This window comes from Ictalurus punctatus, chromosome 21 (genome assembly GCF_001660625.3).
Source record: "Ictalurus punctatus breed USDA103 chromosome 21, Coco_2.0, whole genome shotgun sequence".
NCBI lineage: Eukaryota > Metazoa > Chordata > Actinopteri > Siluriformes > Ictaluridae > Ictalurus > Ictalurus punctatus.
In genome coordinates this window covers 15,028,149-15,050,481 of record NC_030436.2, presented here as the reverse complement: position 1 = coordinate 15,050,481, position 22,333 = coordinate 15,028,149, and the positions used below count along the sequence as shown (strand labels likewise).

At 41.3% G+C, this 22,333-nt stretch overlaps 2 protein-coding genes across 2 annotated transcripts in view; one reads left to right on the top strand and one right to left on the bottom strand.

The window, feature by feature from the left end:
* The window catches only part of LOC108254852 (uncharacterized), a 146,105-nt gene extending 130,175 nt beyond the window's left edge, over nt 1-15,930 (top strand). Inside the window, exons 2-8 of the mRNA XM_017450221.3 lie at nt 13,208-13,459; nt 13,545-13,664; nt 14,062-14,180; nt 14,355-14,499; nt 14,614-14,729; nt 14,805-14,905; nt 14,978-15,930. Of these exons, the coding sequence (XP_017305710.2) occupies nt 13,231-13,459; nt 13,545-13,664; nt 14,062-14,180; nt 14,355-14,499; nt 14,614-14,729; nt 14,805-14,905; nt 14,978-15,797 (1,650 nt within the window). The 5' untranslated portion in view covers nt 13,208-13,230 and the 3' untranslated portion in view covers nt 15,798-15,930. The remainder of the gene's footprint in view (nt 1-13,207; nt 13,460-13,544; nt 13,665-14,061; nt 14,181-14,354; nt 14,500-14,613; nt 14,730-14,804; nt 14,906-14,977) is intronic.
* LOC108254851 (transcriptional regulator QRICH1) lies at nt 68-9,920 on the bottom strand. Its single transcript, XM_017450220.3, has 12 exons — nt 9,760-9,920; nt 7,804-8,084; nt 7,510-7,590; nt 7,095-7,232; nt 5,456-6,151; nt 4,383-4,536; nt 4,036-4,190; nt 3,265-3,379; nt 2,811-2,919; nt 2,138-2,289; nt 1,924-2,014; nt 68-1,550 (listed from the first exon to the last, which is right to left on the bottom strand). The coding sequence occupies exons 2-12, from the start codon at nt 8,050-8,052 to the stop codon at nt 1,361-1,363; spliced, it is 2,130 nt and encodes a 709-aa protein (XP_017305709.1). The 5' UTR covers nt 8,053-8,084; nt 9,760-9,920; the 3' UTR covers nt 68-1,360.
* Nucleotides 15,931-22,333: the final 6,403 nt, after the last annotated feature.

Sequence of the window (22,333 nt, the reverse complement as noted above, 5' to 3'; positions counted from 1 at the left end):
TCCTTCCATGTACAAGTACAACAAATTTATAACAAAAAAAAAGACACTACACACAGTTACAGGGACCTCACTGTACAAAAGGCATGTTTGAAAACACAGGCTTCAATTCTTTAGTCCCCAGCACCACTATAATATCAATACATATCAGATTACCATAGATGCATATACATATATATATATATATATATATATATAAAAAAAAAAAAAAAAAACATGAAACAAAAAATGAAGACCAAAAAGTCTTTCTGTGTAGAGTACACTTCTCAAAGTGTCTTGACTGCATTCTTGCCAAGTCAAGGGTGTGGAAGAGGTTCCTCCAAAAGAACCTGTGTTTTATCTGCTTGCAGAGATGACTCCAGTCTAATCACACACTCCTCACCTCTCTCAGTTACAATGGCAAAAAAATGAACAGAGTGGGGGGGGGGGGGAATAAATGACGTTAGATGAGTACATATTCAACAGAGTGACAGCTAGCAAAGAGAAACTGCACGTTAAAGGTGTGTAGTGCCAACAGGCATCACATGAACAGATTAAGTAATATCTTTATTTTTTTTAAAAAGAAAGAAAAAAGGCTTGCAAGTACAGTTCATTTCAGTCCTCCAGTGGCGGCTGGTCAGAGGAGGCACCTCCTAGAGGTTTATGGAGGCAGTTCATGGATAAAAATGAGGCGGTAGTCATATATATATATATATATATATATATATATATATATATATATATATATATATATATATATATATATATATATATATATATATATATATATATATATATATATATGTATGTGTGTGTGTGTGTGTGTGTGTGTGTAATTTCACTGCAATTTCAGAAAGCATCAAGGCCACGATGCAATGTAGTGCAGTTTTATGAGCGAACCTCCAAAGTAATCCAAGTAAGTGACAATACAATGATCATACTAATGTTCTCTGAACCATTTCAGAAATATTCATTGAAATCAAACAGCAAGCTCAAAGCAAACGATGGCTACCGGACATGTGCTGCACTTTTGTTAATTAGTAAACCGACACTGTTTTTCTTTTAAGGTTAGCAATCAGTCGGTAACAATGTCAAATTTCCTCAGCCTGGTTGTTAAAGAGTTTTAAATCCTACTCGAAATGAGTGTATAATTATAGAGCGTAAAGTAGATTGTAGATATTGTTGCCTCCTCTGCCCATGGGCCACCACTGGTGCGTGCTTCATGGTGTGTAAATACGGAGCACGAGGAGACACAGCGATGGCTACATTTCCCTCCTTTTGAGTTTGTGAGCGACTGGTGAGGCTGTGAGGACGGAGGAGCTCGGAGGTGGAAACCTTTCTTTCACCATCTCTCTCTCTCGCTCTCCTTCTCCCTCAAATTTCCTCACTGAATGTTGGCCTGCGTGATGGAGATTATTTCTTGGATTTCCCGCACCACCATGATGCGTGTGAGCATCTGCTCCAGCTGCTCGCTCGTGATTGGCTGGGTCGAGTACCATATAGGGCTGTTCGGGGCTACAACAGGCTCTGGCGTCAGGTAATATGTGTCATTCCGGCCTTTGGCAGTCTGAGGGCTGAAAAGAAACGAAGAGTACTGTGTGCGTTAAGACAAGTGAATGAAATGCGTATTAGCACGGAAATTTACACTAAGGGCGCTTTCGCACTGATACCAAATAATTGATTTGTTCTATAATTCACCAGTTTACAAACATCAATAATTTTGCATTTCTTTCTTCACTACGGATATTAAGAACAGACTTTTTTTTTCCCTTTTCAGTGCTAAAACTCTGTCCTTTTGTTTTGTCCGCATGTCAGTTTAACCGTTTAAGCTCGCCATTTTGTTGAAAAGTCAAATAACATCTTCCTTTATAGGTAAACGTTAGAGACAGGGAAACATTTAATGCATGATTAATGGAATGGTAAATACTTAATTGAAGAGGTGCTCACCATTTGAAGAGGTAAAAGTCATAGAGCTTGATGGGGCAGCGAAGTGGATTCTCTGGATCCTCAGCTTGCTCAGCGTACATATCATCCGTCACTAAAGCAAGAAAATACATTTAAAGAGGAACACGGTGTAAAAGCATCATGACGTAAAAAAGCTTCATTCTGTAATACAAACGTAAATCACAATGTAGTGAGGTGTCCCCCAGTCCCCACTCACCTTTCTGACCGACATGGTGAGAGCCGACTCCTTTCAGGTAGCGGATGCTGGTGCTCTTGTCTTTTGGGTTGGTCGGGTTCTTCTTGGTGTGCCGGAGCACTTTAGAGAAGGCCACTTTCATATGCTGCTCCACTGTGGTCAGGTGGAAATACCTGTGAAATAAACGTTTCACGTCATGTTAAGACTCCCTCTAGCGCGTTAGACGTTCTCGAATGTAGTAGACGGGTGTCTCATGATGGGTAAGGCTTCACATTACACTTCGTCTGAATTGATGTGCGCTGGACAAATAAAATTAACTTTGTACACTAATAACACACCTCCTGCTTTTAAATGTGTCGCGTGGATTTATCAGAAAGGAAAGTTTTGTGGAACTTATTGCACAAACTGACCGAACATAACAAGTGTACACTGCTGCACAGATGAACAAAACAAAACCATGCATCAAACATTTAGCTTGATCGTGTATCCTTAGCATTTTGTCAGTAACCAAGATTACAGCTCTATTTTGCCCCCTGGTGTTAAACATAGACAAGCTCTTCAACTAAATTTTCAGTTAATTTATGGTTCACAAATTTTGAATTCAGAACATGGGTTCAAATTCATTTCATCATGGGTCGTATGTTCGACACCTCCTAGAAGCCATGACGGAACATAAGTCCTACCAGTCACTCACTTGGTGTTGAAGTACATTAGTGTAGTGAGTAAAGTAGATGGAGAATGAGCTCCCAGCTGTTTGCACTCCCACAACATCTCCTCGGTCACATGACTGGGGATAATATAACCTGAAAGACATAATTAACCAATTTGTACACTAACAGCAACTAATAAAGCATACAAATGTTTCATATTGTGGCCATTTTGCTGGTTTATGCTGCAACACGACCGTTGGAACAAAATGTCTGGTAAAAAAAATAAAAATAAAAAAAATAATTCACAGTAAAAATAAAAACACAAGTAAACAAAAATCAACCTTTTTTATGACTAAAACTGGAACTTGGAACAACATCTAGCAGTCTAGTAACAAGGGTTCCAGTCATAAAAAATTTGGTGCCTAACAAAGTATACCATCACATAACATTCAGCACAGATACATGCACAGAGAGGAAATAAAACTGGGCTTTCTTTACCTAGCGGATGGACACTGGGCCTCCATTCCTCCAGGATTTTGTGTAGGCACTGGGAGAAGCGGAAGTAGTACTGGTCTGAAAAGATGTCGTCCACCCTGCCATTCTCGAACAGGTACTAAATACAATAGACATAGGTAAAAATATCACATGCCAGAGCCATATCTCCCCTGCAGTTCTCGCCTGGTTTCCCAATGAAGTTAAGCAGGGTTGAGCCTGGCCAGTACCTGGAGACCTCCTGGAGAAAACTAAGGTTGATGCTGGAAATGGTATTAGTGAGGCCAACAAGGGGTGCTCACCTTGTGGTCTGTGTGGGGCCTAATGCCCCAGTACAGTGACAGGGACACTATACTGTAAAAACAGCACTGTCTTTCGGATGAGACCTTAAAGCGAGGTCCTGACTCTCTGGTCGTTAAAAATCCCAGGACACTTCTCGTAAAAGAGTAGGAGTATAACTCCGGTGTGCTGGCAAAATTCCCCCATTGGCCCTTCTCCATCATGGTCCCCTAATAATCCCATCTCTGAATTGGCTACATCACTCTCTCCTCCCCTCTCCTCTAATAGCTGGTGTGTGGTGAGAGTTCTGGTGCACTATAGCTGCCGTCGCATCATCCAAGTGGATGCTACACACTAGCACTTTGAGTGTCAAGAAAAGCACTACATAAATGTAACCATAGCGAACTAAAAAAAATAATAATAAAAGATGAGGGGAAAAAAATACATCAGGAAAAATTACATCGAATAAACATGGTTTGAGCAGAAATGCATACATACTTTCTGTATGCACAAGAAGACATAATATAGTGCGTCGGGTTCAAATGGCTCCCCTTCTAAACCACGAGCCTCCTGGGTCATGAGAGACAGAGCCACGTTAAGTTCTCCCACTGAACTAGAGACCAGGTCTTCTCGGAAACGCAGAGGCTGGCGGCCTGCGGAGAGACCAAAAAAAAAAAAAAACCCACACACCCACAGACATAAGGAACGTGTTCAAAACTATCTACCTAAAACTTATATCTATTTACACTAACTATTCTAGAGGAACAGAGGGCAGATGAGGCTGATAGAAAGACTACTGAAAACTGTAACCACGTAAGCGGATGAGAATTAAATCAATCACTCACGGCCAATCGGCGCCAACTTGTTCTGTTCGTTCTTATCGAGCTCTGCGTTTTTGCGCTGCACCCAAAGCCTCCAGGTCTCCAGGCCTTCCTCTGGCTTTAGCACTGTAGGAAGAAGCAGCTCAGGAGGAGCTTCAGCTTGCGGCTCTGCCTCGGCCTGAGTAGGTAGAGAAAATCGTTAAATAATGGGTCAATATTCTGACATACTGTACAGGATACAGTATAAAGCTTTTCAATACCAAGCGTTTCCATTCCCTGCATATATACTGTTATTGTTAACTTAAAACTCAATTATAATGGAGGTCTAGGTGCAGATGTTGGGGCAGTCAATAAATGTCCAATTAAAACACACAACTGTCATTTATCTGAAAATGTATTTTAAAAGGTAAATTACACTCAATTCAGGAATACATTTTCCACAGTGAAGGACTTGTCATTCTGTAGATCTGATGGGAAAAAAAAAAATCGATACACAAAACATTGAACTACGTTTTATTCTCGCGTTTCTGTCTCATCCTATAATCTTTATTGTTATAATGTAATCACTGTAAGGGAATTGATGTTATACAGACACACATTTAAACTGTTTGACATAATTTTCTGTTTTCATGCTGTAAAAATAAATAAATAAATAAATAAAAATATCCTGTGGTAATCACATAATCAGATACAGATGTGGTGGTTAGGGATTAGGTGAAGGACTCCTAATCTTTAAATGGAATAGAAGGTGATGGGAAAATGGATAAAGCCCATTTTATGCTGTGCAAAAAAAACAGACCTCTTTTAGACAGACCTGCAGTTCGGGAAAATTTCTATGCTCTGCTTAGATCATCAATCAGCGCAATCTGGGCTCGTGCAGAAAATGGGACCGGAGGTAAATTTTTTCCAACTCTGAACCAAACAATTCAGTGAAAGTAAAATCTGGCTGAAATATCCTGAAGTGTAAACCTGGCTTTAATCTACTATGCTGACTTTCAGGCCAAAGCCTCATAGTTTTACATACATACATGGAATAACAGACATGGTCAAGATCTTGACTAATAATAACAACAACTGCCACACTCCAATTTCCTAACCTGCAGATGGAGCTGTTGCTCCTGAGTTTCAACCTCTTGGCCATGCTGCTGCTGTTGCTGCTGTGGGTCCCAGATGTGCAGCGCCTGGGTGGTGCCTGCGTAGCCTCCCCCGACAGCCTGGACCGCCACTGGAATGTGGATGTTTCCGTTCATGAACTGAGCTGGGAAGAGAGAGTGCACTACCTCCTCCTGCGAGCCTGACACAGGCACCGCCACTGCACCTGCGAGCTGGGCCGTCGTCATCTTGTCTTTATCTTTGTCCTGCACCTGCACCGTGCTGTAGGCCTCCTGTGGGATGGCGATGTGTGCTACACCCTGCTGCTGCTGGTACACCGGGATAGTCCAGGTCTCTCCTGACGCACCTGTTATGGTGCCGGCTGTCGCGGTGCCGTACAGGTGTGCACTGTCTACAGTCAGGAGCTCAGGCCTCAGCGACACGTAGCTCTGCTGCTGGCCTTGGGGTATGGCCAGTACGGTGGCTAGCTGCTGGCCCTGTGCTAGCTGGTAAGACACTACGGCAGGCACATCTACCTTGCGCTTCTTAGCTGGCTGCAGGACACCCGGTGATGCTCCGGCGCGACGCTCTGCCTCACGTTCCGAACCCTGCTGCTGGGTCTGAGGTGGAGACAGAGCCTCCACTGTCTGGATCTGGATTTGCTGACCTCCGGCCACGGCTGCCACCAGTTGCGCCTGGATCTGGGAGCCACACACACACACACACATTATATGTCACCCTTTCACAAACAGATAGCAATCTGACAATCTGCGCATTGATATCGCTTCAAATACACTCAGCAGCCACTTTAAAAAGAATCATTTCTGCTCATTTGTGCTATTATACAATCAACCAATCACGTGGCAGCAGTGCAATGCAATACAACACAACACAATCAAAACAGATGCAGTTAATGTTAATGTTTACATCGAACACCAAAATAGACAATCTTCAGCTGTCTCGGATCCAATTCAAGGTTCAGCACGTTGTGCTTTCTGAGATGCTTTTCCGTTCACCACGGTTGTAAAGAGTGGCTATTTGAGCTAAAGTCGCCTTCCTGTCAGCTTGAACCAGCCGGCTGTTCTCCTCTTCTCTTTCGGTCTCATCCACTCATTGCATGGTTTGTTTTTTTGCTCAATTCTGTGTAAACTCGAGTTTGCTGTGAGAGAAAATTCCCCACATTCTGATTGTTTGACATGAATATTACCTGAGCTTCTCGATTGCCCTGATTTTGTGCATGCACTGTGCTGCATAATGTCTTTCGCCCTGTAGCTAGTTGGTGGTCTGACGAGTTCCCTTCAGATAAATGTGATCGGAAACAGAGGATCTGCTACAGAAGCCAAGCTTTTTCCATGCATTTATTGTCTCTTTTACAGTTTTTTTTTACTATTTGGTACGGTCAATGAAATATGGGTCTGAATCTGGACCATAAGTACTCCAGTTGATGACCCCCTGCAGTAGACCATAGGCATTTTGACTATAACTTACCGAATCTGAAAAAAGCTAGATAGTGCAGCCTGCAAGGTTGCAACACTTCACGCTTCCAAAATATTAACTAGAACCCACTTGCTTGCCAGTGAGAACACACTGTAGGATTCGGATCTTGCCATGTGTTGACTGTGTGTTACGTGTCTGTGGACGTACCTGTTGGTGTTGTTCCTCAGTTAGCTCGCCCTGCTGCACCAGCTGTGTTGTAGTGACCCCTGATAGATGCTGTTGGGTAGGAGAAGCCACCTGCAATACCTGACCAACTGTCTGACCCTGCTCACCTTGGATCTGCACCTGTGGAAGAAAGTGAAGTGTGAAACAGAGCAACCAACAGTAGAGATAAAAGGAACGTGTTTCGGTTTATAATGAGCACAAAAGATTCACGCAGCATCTGAAATCCTCATCAGTGATCGTTTTCTGTCTCAGCCAATAAATTCTTCAAGCAATGCCACTTAACGTGTAGTTGCAACGTTGACTTCTGCATGTTCGGAGACAACGGCTGGCTATTCAAGCGGCTCAAGACGTAGTGTTTGGAAAGTTTATACTGGTGAAGAACAATAAGTATTCTAACCTGGACTTGAATCTGCTGCTCAGACGCCTGCTGCACAGCTGCAGCCAGCTGTGGAGAGATCTGCGTAGATGTCACCTGTACCTGTAAAAATAAGACAGTCAACTAGAGAAAACTCAATTTATGCACTTAAAATCCAATTCTCAATTTTTTTTATTTTTTAGTTATAATAGCTTTGATCACAAAATGTATTAAAAGGTTGATATACATTAGATGATTGCTATATACAATTATCCATTATGTTTCCATCAGCTATTAAGCAGGTAGCCATCTCAGGTCTGAGTGTTTGTTTCTTACTGGGCATGCCAGCTCGAGCAGCGACCCTGCCACCTCCGTGCTGTCGGTGTAGATGCAGTTGGCCCCCTGTTGGTACACCATGGTAGTAGTGGTGCCACTGGTCTGCTGGCTGAACTCCTGTAGGATCTCAGGGCCTTTGGTGGCCAACGACTCCAGGAACTCCTTCATGCGGTGCTGGGGTATGGTGCGAGCCTTCTGCCGCACATACTCGTCGAACGAGATCGCACCGCCTTCGATCGGCTCATTCATGACAGGTCAATCCACCTTGAACTGACTGAAGCCTGAAAGAAGTCCATAGGCACGGATATGACAGATGCACAGCATGTTCCAGACAGTTTACTGAGATGATACATCATACAATTGTGGAATATATAGTGATAAGATAACTGTGCAGTAGTACTTTCTGATAACGTCACCTCGAAAAGACAAAGCAATTACAAGATTATATTAAAGACTTTGTCCTCATTTATTTGTGGCAACTGTTTTCATCAAGCCTTTAAAGGCAAACGAAACATACATACACAGAGTAGCACTTTTCTAATAAAAAAAAAAAACTCCCAGACTTTTTTTTTTGGATTATGCATGTAATCTGTCCAGGACATGTTTTTGTTTTTCTTCTTTTATATATATATATATATATATATATATATATATATATATATATATATATATATATATATAAATATAAAGGTCACTACCCTTATAAGGAACAGGTAAGCATTAATGCAACAGAGAAGCTGCATTAGTATCAGACAGGGAGTGTTGAGTCTGTAGTATTTTGACCAAAGAATTTCCAACCCATCTACTTAATTTCTATTTCTATTTCTAAGCGTAAAAGAAAATGACTTTTCAGACTTTATGATGTAAATTAGATTGGATTTTATAATCATTATGCAGAGTACAAGTACAAAGCCAACGAAATGTAATAAACTAAAAAAATAATAATAATTTTAAAAAAAGATTTGTGCTACATACTGTAATTGAACTAAAGGTCAAAACGTTTATGTTAATAAAGTACACAAGGAAAGGAATGCTCTGAGGCTTTGTTTAGTTTAGAGGAAAAACGACAGCAGCTGGCTGAATCGCAAACGCCTACTTACTGAACTTCACAGTGCACTACATAGTGCGCAGAAGCCATTACATTCACATGTGGTCCACTTATAGAGTGAACAAGGAGTCATTTGGGATCGTGCCAGCCTTGTACCGTGCTGCACTTTGGACCATTACTGTCTGAAAACAAACTCAACCTCAAGTCATACTGTCACAATAACTGTTTAGAGAAGTTAAAGGTTTAATTGCTAAATATTTCGTATACAGTTCCAGTCAGTGAAATTTAAAACATTTTAGGTACATGGTTCCCGCTAACACAACGCTAACAAGGTTATAAACAGGAGCAGATAGGTGTGCTCGAGGAAACAACTAGCTAGCGTTAGCTAGCGTTACGGTACCAAAACAATACTAGCTTGCAGGCTAGCTAGCTTAGGAATGTGCAAAATTAAACTCTCATTAGCATCTACGAAATGTACCGACATGAGTATGCTACAGAAATACAAACTCTTAGATTTATTACTATTATAGGTTTGTGTCAGAAAATTATACAAAGGATGATAATGTTTATTCCAGTAAACGCTAGCTTAGCCAAGCAACGTTAACTAGCTCGGCCGCGTATCTTGCCATGCTACCTTAAATAAAACCAAAATCAATTTCCGCCAAAACACGCCGTTCAAAAAATAAAAAGCCACCAAAGCACGTCTTAATTCATTCTGTAGCCGTCTCCCGTGCATGATCTGTAGTTATATAAAACCCCGAGGCACTTTTTTTCCTCCATTTAGGTGTAGCAAACAATACCAATAGATGATGTGACGTGTGCTTATTGCATTTTCAGACCGCGGGTCTGTATTTCGAGACAAATCACACCCTTTAACCGTCGTGCGATCGGTTGCATGAAGCTCCTACCGTGTTAGAAAATATAGAAACGCTGCTTCTCGGCACGCTCGACTGGAAACAAGATCGATATTGTGTGTAAAATACAATTCCCCGAGAACAGCGCGCTGACGGAAGTAGGCCTTGTATGAGAGCGCGAGACCCCGGACTGTCCTGTGCACACAACGCCGCTTCAGTGGAGCGCGCGCAGCTCCCTCTGCAGGCCCACGCGCACATTCCCACTCCGTGAACGCGCTTTGGAAGCCGTCGTGACCGCGCACAGCATGTGGAGGTTCATGACACGAGAGAAATGAACATCATTTCTTTTACAGTCCACGTGTATTATCCCAAGTCGGGATATCCAGTGTGCAATGTTATTATTATTATTATTCAATTATTCTTATTATCAATAATTATTATTATTGGGCGTTAAATCTAGTATAATTATTTTTTGCATGCATTTTAATATCAGTAGTCCCTATTACATACAAATCATAGACTACTCAGTACACTTCTGGATGCCAAGCATAAAATGCCTATGTAACAATATGGTTTATTAACCAAGATCTGCCTTCATTTTTTTTTCTTCTCATGGCTGCACATATATTTAAAGAACAACACACATGTATTTAACCTTTACAGACGTGTCGATTAGTTGTAATTTACTGTTCTCAACTAAAACGGAGTACTGATTTAGGAGTGCGTATGCCTTTAAGCGCGGCTTTATTTGTTCCAGTCCGCCTTAAAGTGCTAGGCATGTGTCTGTGAGGGCCTCCCCCTGCAAAACACTGCCTAACTGCGCTCTTAAGGTGGACCGAAAGAGATGCGCAATACAAGTGCACCTTGTTTAACATGCACGGCCTAGGAAAGAGTTAATTCCCACGGTTTGTGCCTTAACCCTAAAATGACCCCCGTCAGATATTTTTTTTATGAATGGTGAGTTTTTAAAATATTACCAGGAACTACAGAAATACATCTTCTTACATAACAGGCATTCACAAATATTTTAGTCATTTAATAATTTCACTTAACATGCATCAAGTTATATAAAACCAGAGTAGACATGTTCAATTACATGGAATAAGCACTAATGAAGACTTCAGGTAAAGCTGTAGCAGAACTTTGTTAAGATGAACAAAGACGTTACACCACAAATGTGTGAATTTACAGGACGTACGTGATAATACCAGGTGAGATCGCATCAACACATAACATGTTGCACATTGCCTTAAGTTTGAAAAATACTTCACTTAATTTAAAAATGACCTGGACTACTTTTACTCTATTAAAAAAAAAAAAAAAAAAGTATTTTGTATGTATATTTCCTATTTAAATGCCACACAATCTGAGAAACTATTAAACCGTACTGGAAACTGGATACTAAACTGTACCATTACTTGTTGCTGGGGTGAAACCTTCAAATGTAAACCTTTTCTACATCTAGTATGTAGCTTTTACATAGAAAGGTGCATATAGTGGGGGGCACAGTGGTTTAGCACGTGGTTTAGCACGTATGCATCACACCTCAAGGGTTGGGGATTCTCATTGTGCGGAGGGGATTTAAATTGGATACTCTGGTTTCAGACATTTGTTGCCATTTCCAAATTGTCCGTAGTGTGTGAATGGGTTTGTGAATGAGTGTGTGATTGTGCCCTGGGATGGGTTGGCATTCTGTCCAAGGTGTCCCCTGCCTTGTGCCCTAAGTTCCCTGGGATTGGCTCCAGGTTCCCCATCACCCTGTGTAGGATATGTGGTATGGAAAATGGATGGATGGAGGTGTATATAGTGTACATTTAAAGCTTTACTCTAAAAAGTAATTACGGTGCAGTTGGGAGCACACTACTTTTGGAAAGCAAGACATAAATACAACACAGCAAAATAACAGCTGTATTCATTGGTCACTACAGAAGTATCCTTTGCAGTTCCACTTCAGAGAATCTCTCTTCAGGGTATTATATACAGCAGTACCTGAGCTAATATGCTTTGTTGAAGGTGGTAATGGCGTTGTTTACTAGGAATTATCAAATCAGAAATTGACCATATGATACACAGTTTAACATAAGTAGTATTTCATTGTAAACATCAGCTCAGGGGCCTGGCAGTAAGAACAGAGAAAGAGTCTTATTCTTTGATTTCTCCGTGTCCGACGTTTGACTGCTCGCAAGAATAGGAGATCGGTTTTAAAGAGCTCTAATTGTGAGCGTGGAGCTTCTCTCAGTACATTGAAGTGAGTACTCTTCATGCTATATTTATATTTCTTCTTCTACTTTTTTCCATTTTATTCATGTATTAATTTTAAACAAAGTGACTGACAACTGGGGCAGGATCCAAGCTAATTTAAGAATTGACTAGAACCAGTGATTCTCAATCCTTGTCCTGGAGTACCACCGCCGAACATATTTTGGTATTTTCTCTTCCTCGAAGTCACCCAACCCAAAGCTGCTTCAGGCTTATTAATTAGTTCATGAGTTGAATCAAATACGTAAAAACCAAAAATGTGCAAGGTGTTGATGGTACTCCAGGACCAAAATTGAGAAACACAGTTGTTCTAAACATTTGTTAAAGCCCTGTTCTGCAGAACTCCTACACTAGTAACAAAGCAGTCCAATCACAAATCAGACACAATAACAATTGTTACAGACAAAAATAATACCAAAGTAAGGAGTAACCACACTGACAAAAGGTAAGTGCATACCAAAAGAGAACAAGGATATATAGATATACAGCATATAGCTCTCAGAGTTCTGCATGTGTTTCTACATCAATGTTGAAGTTGTCTTGCGAAAAACCCTAGTCTTCAGACATTTCTTGAAGGTTATGAGGGAATATGCAGAACTAAGAAAGCCAGACAACAGCTGACCAAAATACTTGATGCCATTTGTAGTTCTAAGGACAGCAAAGGCTTCTTTCATTCAATACTTCCAAACAGCTTGTTTTTATGAAAGTGGCATTTAACAGTTATTTTTGAAATATGACGACTAGAAGATTTATCTAAAGTGTATAATTCTACAACTGTGATTTTTGGCTCTTTTTACCTACCTTTAACTAAGCAGGGGGACATTGTGTTTATATATACAATTCCTAGCAAATTTCCAACTGTTTCAGACATGTGGAACATGTGAAAGCTGTCTTTTTTATTATCATCACTTAGATTAACTCTAATGTTAGTGTAAAGATAAGATTCTTTGTCGATCCAACTCCAAGTCAATTAAGGTGCTTTTTTATTTTATTTTATTTTATTAAATTAACTTAGCTAAACCCTCTCTTCTAATTTTGCTAAAGCTAACAGATCCAAGTGCACTTATGAAGGGTTTTATAGGTAACTTATCAGTGGAAACAAATGCAAAACACACGAATTGGTTACAGGTGATTTAGATTGCTATACCACTGATTTCCTCTGGAAACTAATTAAAGGTTACAGTATATATTGACTCCCAAGTAAGGGTGACTTAATGTCTTCTTTTAGTTTGTGTGGTTGCAGGTGATCTAGGAAAAAGAGTGCAAATGTTGTGGCGAAAGCAAAAATGTCTGATGCTAATGGCAGTACTGATTCTGAGCCTCTCAGTTTTTTTCCTTGAGGCAGTTCCTAAAGGTAATGCAGTCCAAGCTGGTAGACTTATCATGGGCTCCAGCAGAGCTACAAATGAACCCAAGGATGATCTTGTCAAGAGGATACATGATGAACATGCTGGAGATGCCAATGGGTACCAATCTGATCAACCAGAGTTAACAGGTACAAAATGTAATCTAGCATGTGGTCTGTGGCATCATGTTCTTGTACTGATATTGGTGTAACTGTGTTTTCCCTTGCTCATTAGAAGGGTCCAAACTGGCCAAGTTAATGCAAAGGCACTGGAGTCCCTCAGTGTGGTGTGATGGTGATTCAATGACCCTGCAAATTCAGGGAAATCAAGTACCCAACTTCTTGGTTGAGACAAGTGAGTGGTTTTGCTAAGTGCTGTTGAACACCTTCCATGCATTCAAATGTATTAAGGCTTTAAGGAACACTAAGATTTTACTTATGGAGCATAAAGTCTAATGCTTGCCTTCCACTAGTCTTTTCTTATTGACATGGCTTGAAGTAAGGGCTATTCTAACCTTTTAGGCCTTAATTTTAAAATCATTGGATATTTAAACATAATCTGGCTGAGTCTAACCTGCAAGTATTAATTTACTTGCCCCAAACAATTGTCTTATTTTTTAGGTGGTCAAGCTCTTTTTGTTGAATAGCCTTTCTTTTAAAACAGGACTGCTCTCTGTTCAGCTTGAACTAGAAAGCAAAATGATGCAAAAATAACTGTTCTTTGGCACAGAGTAAAACTTTGCTTTCCTTAGGTGAGGAGGGCCTAGTACCACTATCCCAAATGCCGTCCCACTGTGGCTTTTCGTTGAGGAGGGCCCACAGAGAGGTTGCACTCATTGCCAAGTATGCTGGCTGTAACGTTGCACAGCAGGTAACTTGCAGTTGACTGGCCCATTGTAGAGATGCTAATTGCATGTGTTCTTATCCTCAAGTGTTCCCATTACTGACTAGAATAATACCTCTCTTTTTAAGGAAATACATTTGCATTTTATGTTCTTTTTTTCCAAATGTGTTCTTGATGAGCAAGTCATATTGGTAATTGCAGGGGAATAGCTACATCCTGCCGTTATGGGTTTCTGGAGTTGCTGTGAAGATGGTCTGTCCTGTGGCTTGTCCTCTCACTGTCTCCTGTAGCCCTTCAGCTATGGTTGTCAATCTTGGTGTGTCTACAGCTGCTCTCAGGCTGAAGGGTGAGATTAGTTTGTGTCAGGATTGGACTTATTTTCAGTGGGTGACTTGCTGTACAATGTTTGGGGATGGAATGCTACTGGGTAATCTGGCACTGAGAAAGCATTTGATTTTAGTGAATGGTGTGTGGCAACCTGTGTACCAAGCTTCCACCTGTGGCTTTACCTTGGAAGTTGTGGGAGGTGGACTGACCCTAACTGCACCATATGCAAGCAACTGTTGGCAACTTGAGGTAATTCTGTACTTGTAGGCTTGTATGCTGAGATCATAAGTACTTGACTGTTAATCCTTTAACTTCCTTTGTCAGGGTGCCAAGATGCTTTTGTCTGTGCAATACATGGATAGGGAGTTGACCTTGTCCTGCCCAGCTGTTCAGCCCCCAGCTACTACTCCTTTACCTGCTCACATGTATGTCCCACATGTTCATATGGGTTACCCTTTTCCTTATGGTTCTTGTATAACATGGCAATTCCATTCTAGGGATCCAGAAGCTTCCACAGATGCCCCCGTGACTACCTTGGCTACGACGGTTGCACCAGCTAGTGCTTATCAGCTGCCTTTCTATCCTTGGTTACGTGGACTGTATCCTTATGGTTATGGAATGCCATGGAATTTCCAAAATGGTCATCTGCGAACTCCCCCAGTTACCCACACCACTACGACTACTCCAGCTGCTGCTACGACTACTCCAGCTGCTGCTACGACTACTCCAGCTGCTGCTACGACTACTCCAGCTGCTGCTATGACTACTCCAGCTGCTACAGTTGCACCAACTAGTGGTCAGCTGCCTTTGTATCCTTGGTTATCTGGCATGTATAATCCTTATGTTTATGGTATGCCATGGCGTTTTCAACATAGCCAGCCTGGAACTCCCCCAGTTACCCAGACCACCACAACTACTCCAGCTGCCACAGTTGCACCAGCTAGTGCTGGTCAGCTGCCTTTGTATCCTTGGTTATCTGGAATGTATTATCCTGGTGGGCATGGAATGCCATGGAATTTCCAATATGGCCATCCTGCAACTCCCCCAGTTACCCAGACCACCACAACTACTCCAGCTGCTACTACGACTACTCCAGCTGCTACAATTACCACAGTTGCACCAGCCAGTGCTGATCGGCCACTCTGGTATCCTTGGTTACCTGGAATGTATAAGCCTTATGTCCCTATGGGTTCACCTGGTGCTCCAGTGTCTGGCCCTAACAGTGGGGTTAAAAAGCAGATGTACCAAATGCCCTGGATGAATGCCTTTTCCCAAGTACCTGGCTTGAAATCAAATGCCAGGCTCTCCAGTGGTTAACCTATCAAAATTTGTCAGATCCTGCTCACTTTTCTCCACTACAGGTCAAAGCACATCCAGGAAAATGAGCAATACTATACTGTGGTTATCAAATGGCGGTGGTGATGGATCAATAAAAACAAATTCAAAATGGTGCGGTGGTCATGTCTTGTTTGTTCAAGATTTGTACTCTAGTGCGTCCTACTTTTGTACTTTATGCTAGTTAACCAGGTGGAGCCTTGTGACATTGGCCTAGGTATTACCTCGTTGACCCTGCTGTCTCTTCCTTCGTTTTGCAAACCTATCCCAACTCATGCTAATTACTAATCCAATATAGAATTTTCAGAATTGTGCCAACTGGTCTTTTCACCAATGCCATTTTAAATCCCTATTGAAAGATTAATTTTATCATCTTGGATATAGAAAATAAAGCTTAAAATGACTTGCATGTATCTATAGGGATCTGCAAGAAGACCCTTATTCTGCCTGACCCAATCAGGTATTTTGTTTTATAATTATTAGAAAATGCATGAGGTACTGTCTTTATAAAAGCACTGCATAACTTTCTTAGTTCTGGTTTGGGCCCAAACTTCATGTGCTCACTGAAAAATTGGAAGTTGATGCTATAAGATCATCGTGCTAAAATGGCTATGTACACACTGCCCTTGCCTGACTGGCTGAGGAAAATGGCATGGGAAATATTTTATGACTTAAAGGGTTTTCCCCCCCTTTCCTTCCTGAACATAACTGACTTGGTCTATGCAGTCCTGGTCATTTAAAGGTATCTGGGGCATGTAGAGTGTGACAGTCTTCTGGAATTTGGAGAGTTCCTCCCTAATCTAGTTGTTGCATGGGTAAACAGTATAATCATCAGACTTCACAAGTCATTTTGGTAGACTGCATCATCTGAAAGCAAAGATTGAGTTTATATTGAGCTTGGTGCCAAAGCCAGAATAAAAGCACTCACTATCACTAGCCAATTTCTACTTTTGCCACTTGGATCAACTCCAGTTAGTGAAATGATAAGCTTCTTTGCTGATGCAGCTCCAAATCAATAAGAGTGCTTTTTATATAAAAATTCATTTAGTCAATCCCACTGTCCTAACTTTACTAAACCTAATAGATCCAAATGCATTAATGAAGGGTTTTATGTGTGGCATTACCAAGTGGAGGGAAATGTTTATCCAAATTTAATAAATCCAACTACACTACCCTGGGGGAGAACTATGGGAAATACTCCCAAATAACAGCACTTAAGTTTTACCTATTGTGGCAAAGAACATGAGTGAGACATGAGTATGAATATAAAAAATAAATTTTATTGACACTTAAGCGTCATTAAAACATAACATAAATATAAAATCACTCTTCCATGAAGCACAATAAGGATTTTAAAACTAAGCACTTCTCCAGGCCCAGGCTTGGCAGGAACATGGCAGGCCATCTACAGCTCGGGAAGTCATCCAAACCCACTTCAAGTCACACCAAAGTCATCAAACATTACCTACACCATAAGGAAGTTGTGTTGGCACACTGAACACGCTGTGAAGCACACACCACTGAATAAATGCAGCTAGCCTCCCCTGTCCCACACCAAGACTCACTGGCTCCTAGAGAGAAAGAAAACACTGGTTAACCCAAAATTACACAAACAATAAACAAAGAAAACCAAATATTACAGACACCATGGTGTGGTGGCTATAACACCCAGGCCCACTGACACCACCACATAAAATAGAGGCATTTAACAGCACCTAAGCAGAACCAGAAGTATGGTAAACAGTAAATAAAAGGAAAATATAGCCACTATAGCATGGAGACAAAAGGTATAGCATACACCCCATCAATAGTAAGGTGGTTATGTGGAGAAGCAAACCTGAAAGAACAGGCTTGAGGCTGGAAAACACGAATTTACTAATTAGCCTCTCATACTACATGTGGTTGCAAAACAAACCAAAAATACATCCAAAACTAAAGTTAACAAAACAGACACTAGCACAACGAAAAATATCCATCCATCCATCCATCCATCCATCTTCTACCTTCTACCTAATATTTAAAAAATGAAACAACACAAACAGAGAAAAACTAAATCGAAATTATACCAGCAGCAAAATAAAGCTGATATGCAGCACAACGGAGGCAAGGCACGTAAACAGACAGCCCAAGCGTGCCGCTAAGCAACACAGCAAAAGCAAAGCCCGTATCCGAACCAGCCCAGCAAAATGCCCATAGCAAAGCAGTTAAGAAAACTATACATTGAAGCAAAACAATAAATAAAAACAATAAAGAAAGCGACGGTAAAGCAAAACAATTAAGAAAATGACGTTGACACAAAACACTAAGTAAAGCAAAACAGATCAAGAAAATGACCGTAAAGCAAAACAGCGGCGGCGTCACATGTTGTGTCTTCGGCTAGGGATTTGTCTTAGAGAAGATTTAGATGCTCAACTCCGCACTATTTACCTTAACACAAAGATCGGAGTGTCAAACTAAATCTACCAAGTCCCAATGTGAAAAAGGGAGAGGTGTACTTAAAATTGGGTTGAACAAACACCAGATGCGAAGTTGTATGATTACTCACAGGTACCGCGGCTCAATATACATATACATATCATTCAGCCACCGGCTAATGTTGTGATCAATGAACGTGATCTCCAGCGCAATCTCCGCCGCCAACTCGCCACAATGCACTGGAGTCCCTCAGTGTTGGTGTGTTTGTTAAAAAGGCCTCATTTCTTTCTACGTGGACTCTTCCAAACATCCCTTTCTCTAGTAGAGTTGGGTATGTCCCAAAACATTTTCTATTATCTCTTAATTAGTTTTGATATTTTACCGAACAGAAGGTCAGGTGTTCAAGCCCCAGCACCGCCAATCTGCCACTGTTGGGCCCTTGAGCAATGCCCTTAACCCTCCCTGCTCCAGGGGCGCTGTATCATGGCTGATCCTGCGCTCTTACCCCAACTTCCTAACAAGCTGGGATATGCAAAGAAAATAATTTCACTGTGCTGTAATGCATATGTGACAAATAAAGGCTTCTAAAAAAAGGTAGTAGAATAATTATGGTCATCCATTTTCTGTACCGCTTATCCTACAGGGTCGCAGAGAACCTGGAGCCTATACGTTCATACACTACAGACAATTTGGGCATGCCAATCAGCCTACCATGCATGTCTTTGGACTGGAGGAGGAAACTGGAGTACCTGGAGGAAATCTCCGAGGCACGCGGAGAATATGCAGACTCCGTGCACACACAGGGCAGTGGCCGGAGCCGAACCCTGGATCCTGGATGAGTGAGGCGAAAGTGCTAACCACTAAGCCATTGTGGGGCCCCCCAATTACAGTCATAATAATTATTTTAAAAAATAAAATAAGAAGGACAGTCCAGTTCCAGCTATGGTCAAAAAATATGGTTGTACAGGTACAGTTTATAAAGCGTATCCACCTAAGGTGGCCAGAGGGTTAATGTTGGAGGCCTTTGCTGATTCCAATTAAGCAAAATGTATTTTTCGCAACGTATAATGTTACGCCAGTCTTTTTTGCAAATTCTACTACTACAGTACTACCAAAACAGGACAATAGGTACAGTAAGTGACAGTGTAGCGCCGAAAAGTACACAGTTTTAGAGTGGAAGTGTCAGATATAACAGAGTGCCAAGGAGTAACAATATAATTTTAAAATGGTATAAATGTAAACATAACATGCTGTAACTTAGTATTCAGCAGATTAGCTTATACCAATCATGGACATGGCAGTTATTGTGGTAGCAGCCAGGTAAAGTGTATATAGGGACAATAGATTAGATACTATATTTTTTTATAATACAGTAGCAGCAAAAAATGCAACAGTGTCAATGCATGAATGTGCAAATATTTCAGTGGGAGTGGGATGGTGTTCAGTTCAGAGTGTGTGTGTGTGTGTGCGCGTGTGTGTATCAGTCCAGTCTCTGAGTATTGTGGAGTCTGATGTCTTGGGGGAAGAAGCTGTTACACAGTCTGGTTGTGAGGGCCCGAATGCTTTGATACTTTTTTCCAGACGGCAGTAGGGTGAAGATTGTGTGTGAGGTCATCCACAATGCTGGTGGCTTTGTGGATACAGCATGTGGTGTAAATGTCTGTGATGGCGGGGAGACCCCGATGAGGTGCCATTTCCTGTGCGAGACAGTGATGCAGCTGCTCAGGATGCTCTCAATAGTTCCTCTGTATCACGGGGTGAGGATGGGAGGTGGGAGATGGGCTTTCTTCAGACTTTGTAGAAAATAGAGACGCTGCTGGGCCTTCTTGGCTATGGAGCTGGTGTTGAGGGACCAGGTGAGGTTCTCCATCAGGTGAACACCAAGGAATTCCATGCTCTTGACAATATCCACGGAGGAGCCATCGATGTTCAGCGGAGAGTGGTCGCTCCGTGCTCTCCTGAGTTCAACAACCATCTCTTTTGTTTTGTCCACATTCAGAGAGAGGTTGTTGGCTCTGCACCAGTCCGTTAGCTACTGCACCTCCTCTCTGTATGCTGACTCGCCGTTCTTGCCGATGAGACCCACCATGCTCGTGTCATCGGCGACCTTGATGATGTGCTTGGAGCTGTGCATTGCTGCACAGTCGTGAGTCAGCAGCGTGAACAGCAGTGGACTGAGCACACAGCCCTGGGGGGGTGCCAGTGCTCAGTGTGGTAATGCTGGAGATGTTGAAGTCCTTTTTGCAGATATAGGATCAAGTGTCCTGTCTAGCGCTGTACCAAAAAGATATCGTATAGGCGTGAGGTCCAACGGGGTTTCCAAAACTTTGCCGTCAAATCGTGTACCTCTTTCCAACAATGTTTACCTTTTCTACATTCCCAGAAGATGTGCATGATCGATCCTGTATAGGTACTACATCGACGACATTTAGATGATTATATCACGGTGCATTTTTACTCAGACGAACTGGGGTGAGGTACATCCTGCACATAAATTTGTAGTTCTGTTCCGTTATTTTGTTACAGGATAACCATTGGAGAAAACATTCTTACATGTAGTCCCCCACTGGTCTTCATCGAAGTTACACCCAAGGTCCCTTTGACACACATTTTTAAGTGAGGCCAGGGAAGAATGATGATGGTCTAACGGAGAACAATATGTCACAGAGATTTTCCCTTTCAGTGGGGTTGAATTCATCAGAATCTCCTCTATCCTGGACCACTCCGGTGATAGTCGGTCTGCCTTTTCAAAAGTGGTTATCAAATGACGAATTTGCAAATATTTGTCAAACTCCTGTCTCGGAATCTTGCACTCTGAGGTTAAATCGGAGAAGCACTTAAAGGAGCGATTAGTAAACAAATGTTGAAACTGGTATATACCATATTCTTATCACTTTATAAACAAGGATTTTCCAAGAGCGGGTGGCAGGTCTGGGTTGGAGGACAGAGGAGCTAACGTAGAACTTTAGGAAAGGATCCACAGAACATCTTTACATCTCGCCAGGCCCGAAGTGTATTATAAATAACTTGAGTTCTTGTCACCGAATGTAATGCGTTTATGTTGTTAATAAAAGGTAAAGAGGTCAGAGGCATAGGAGAGCAAACGTCTTCTTCAATATCTGGCCAGTGAGCAGTTCTGCGTTCTTGCATCCAGCTAATCATACCTTTTGTCTGAGTGGCCAAATAGTACAGCTGATGGTCAGGGAATCCCAGTCCTCCTTTTTCTTTAGTCCTAGTTAATATTTTTAAAGAAATTCTAGGTTTTTAATTCTTCCAAATAAACGAGCTTATAATTTTTTTTTTATGGATTAAAAATATTCTTTATTCAGCTAGCAGGGTAGTGATTGAAATAAACAAACTATATTAGTATATTCATTTTTATCACATTAATTACTCCAAAAAGTGTACAAGGAAGCAGGTTCCAAATCTTCCTTAATCTTTTTAAGAAGAAGGGAGAAGTTTATGTAAAACAAATCTTTGAGCTTTGGCGATACATTCACCCCAAGATATTTGAATCCAATCTGGGCCTGAGTAAAGGGTTCATGTTTCTCGTAGGAAGCAGATGCTGTCGTGTGATAAAGGAGAGCTAACTAGTGCGTGGAAATTTGCAAATTCCAAAAATAATTGAGAAAAAAGGATTGAAAAATGGCACTTAATGTCACTGTGCAGAGCTTTTACATAAGTATAGAGATAAGATTCTTTGTCGATACAGTCCCAAATCCAGGAGACAGTTTTCATATGAAATTGTCTTAGGCAATCCCAGTATCCAAATTTTGCTTGGGCTAACACGTCCAGATGCACTTATGAAGGCCTGTATAAGTAGCTGAATAGTGGAGGGGGAAAAAAAGCACACTAATTAGTCACAGGTGTTTTAGATTGCTATGTCACTGATTTCCTTGGGAAACTAATTAAGGGCTACAATATATATATATATATATAGACTCACAAGGACTACTGAGCACTTGTGTAATATTTTAGTTTGTGGTGGTGTAAGTTAATGTCTAGGAAGAGTAGCAATGTTGTGGCAAAAAAGGGAAACATGGTTTATGTTTCTAGCAGTACTGATATTGATCTCCTCAGCATTTTGTCTTGTAGTTCCTAAG

Coding starts and splice junctions, on each gene's coding strand:
- LOC108254851 (XM_017450220.3), bottom strand. CDS start 8,052: ATGAATGAGCCGATCGAAGGCGGTGCGATCTCGTTCGACGAGTATGTG. Junction 2,015..2,137: donor TCACCATGTCGGTCAGAAAG/GTGAGTGGGGAC, acceptor TTCTTGCTTTAG/TGACGGATGATATGTACGCT. Junction 1,551..1,923: donor GACTTTTACCTCTTCAAATG/GTGAGCACCTCT, acceptor GTTTCTTTTCAG/CCCTCAGACTGCCAAAGGCC.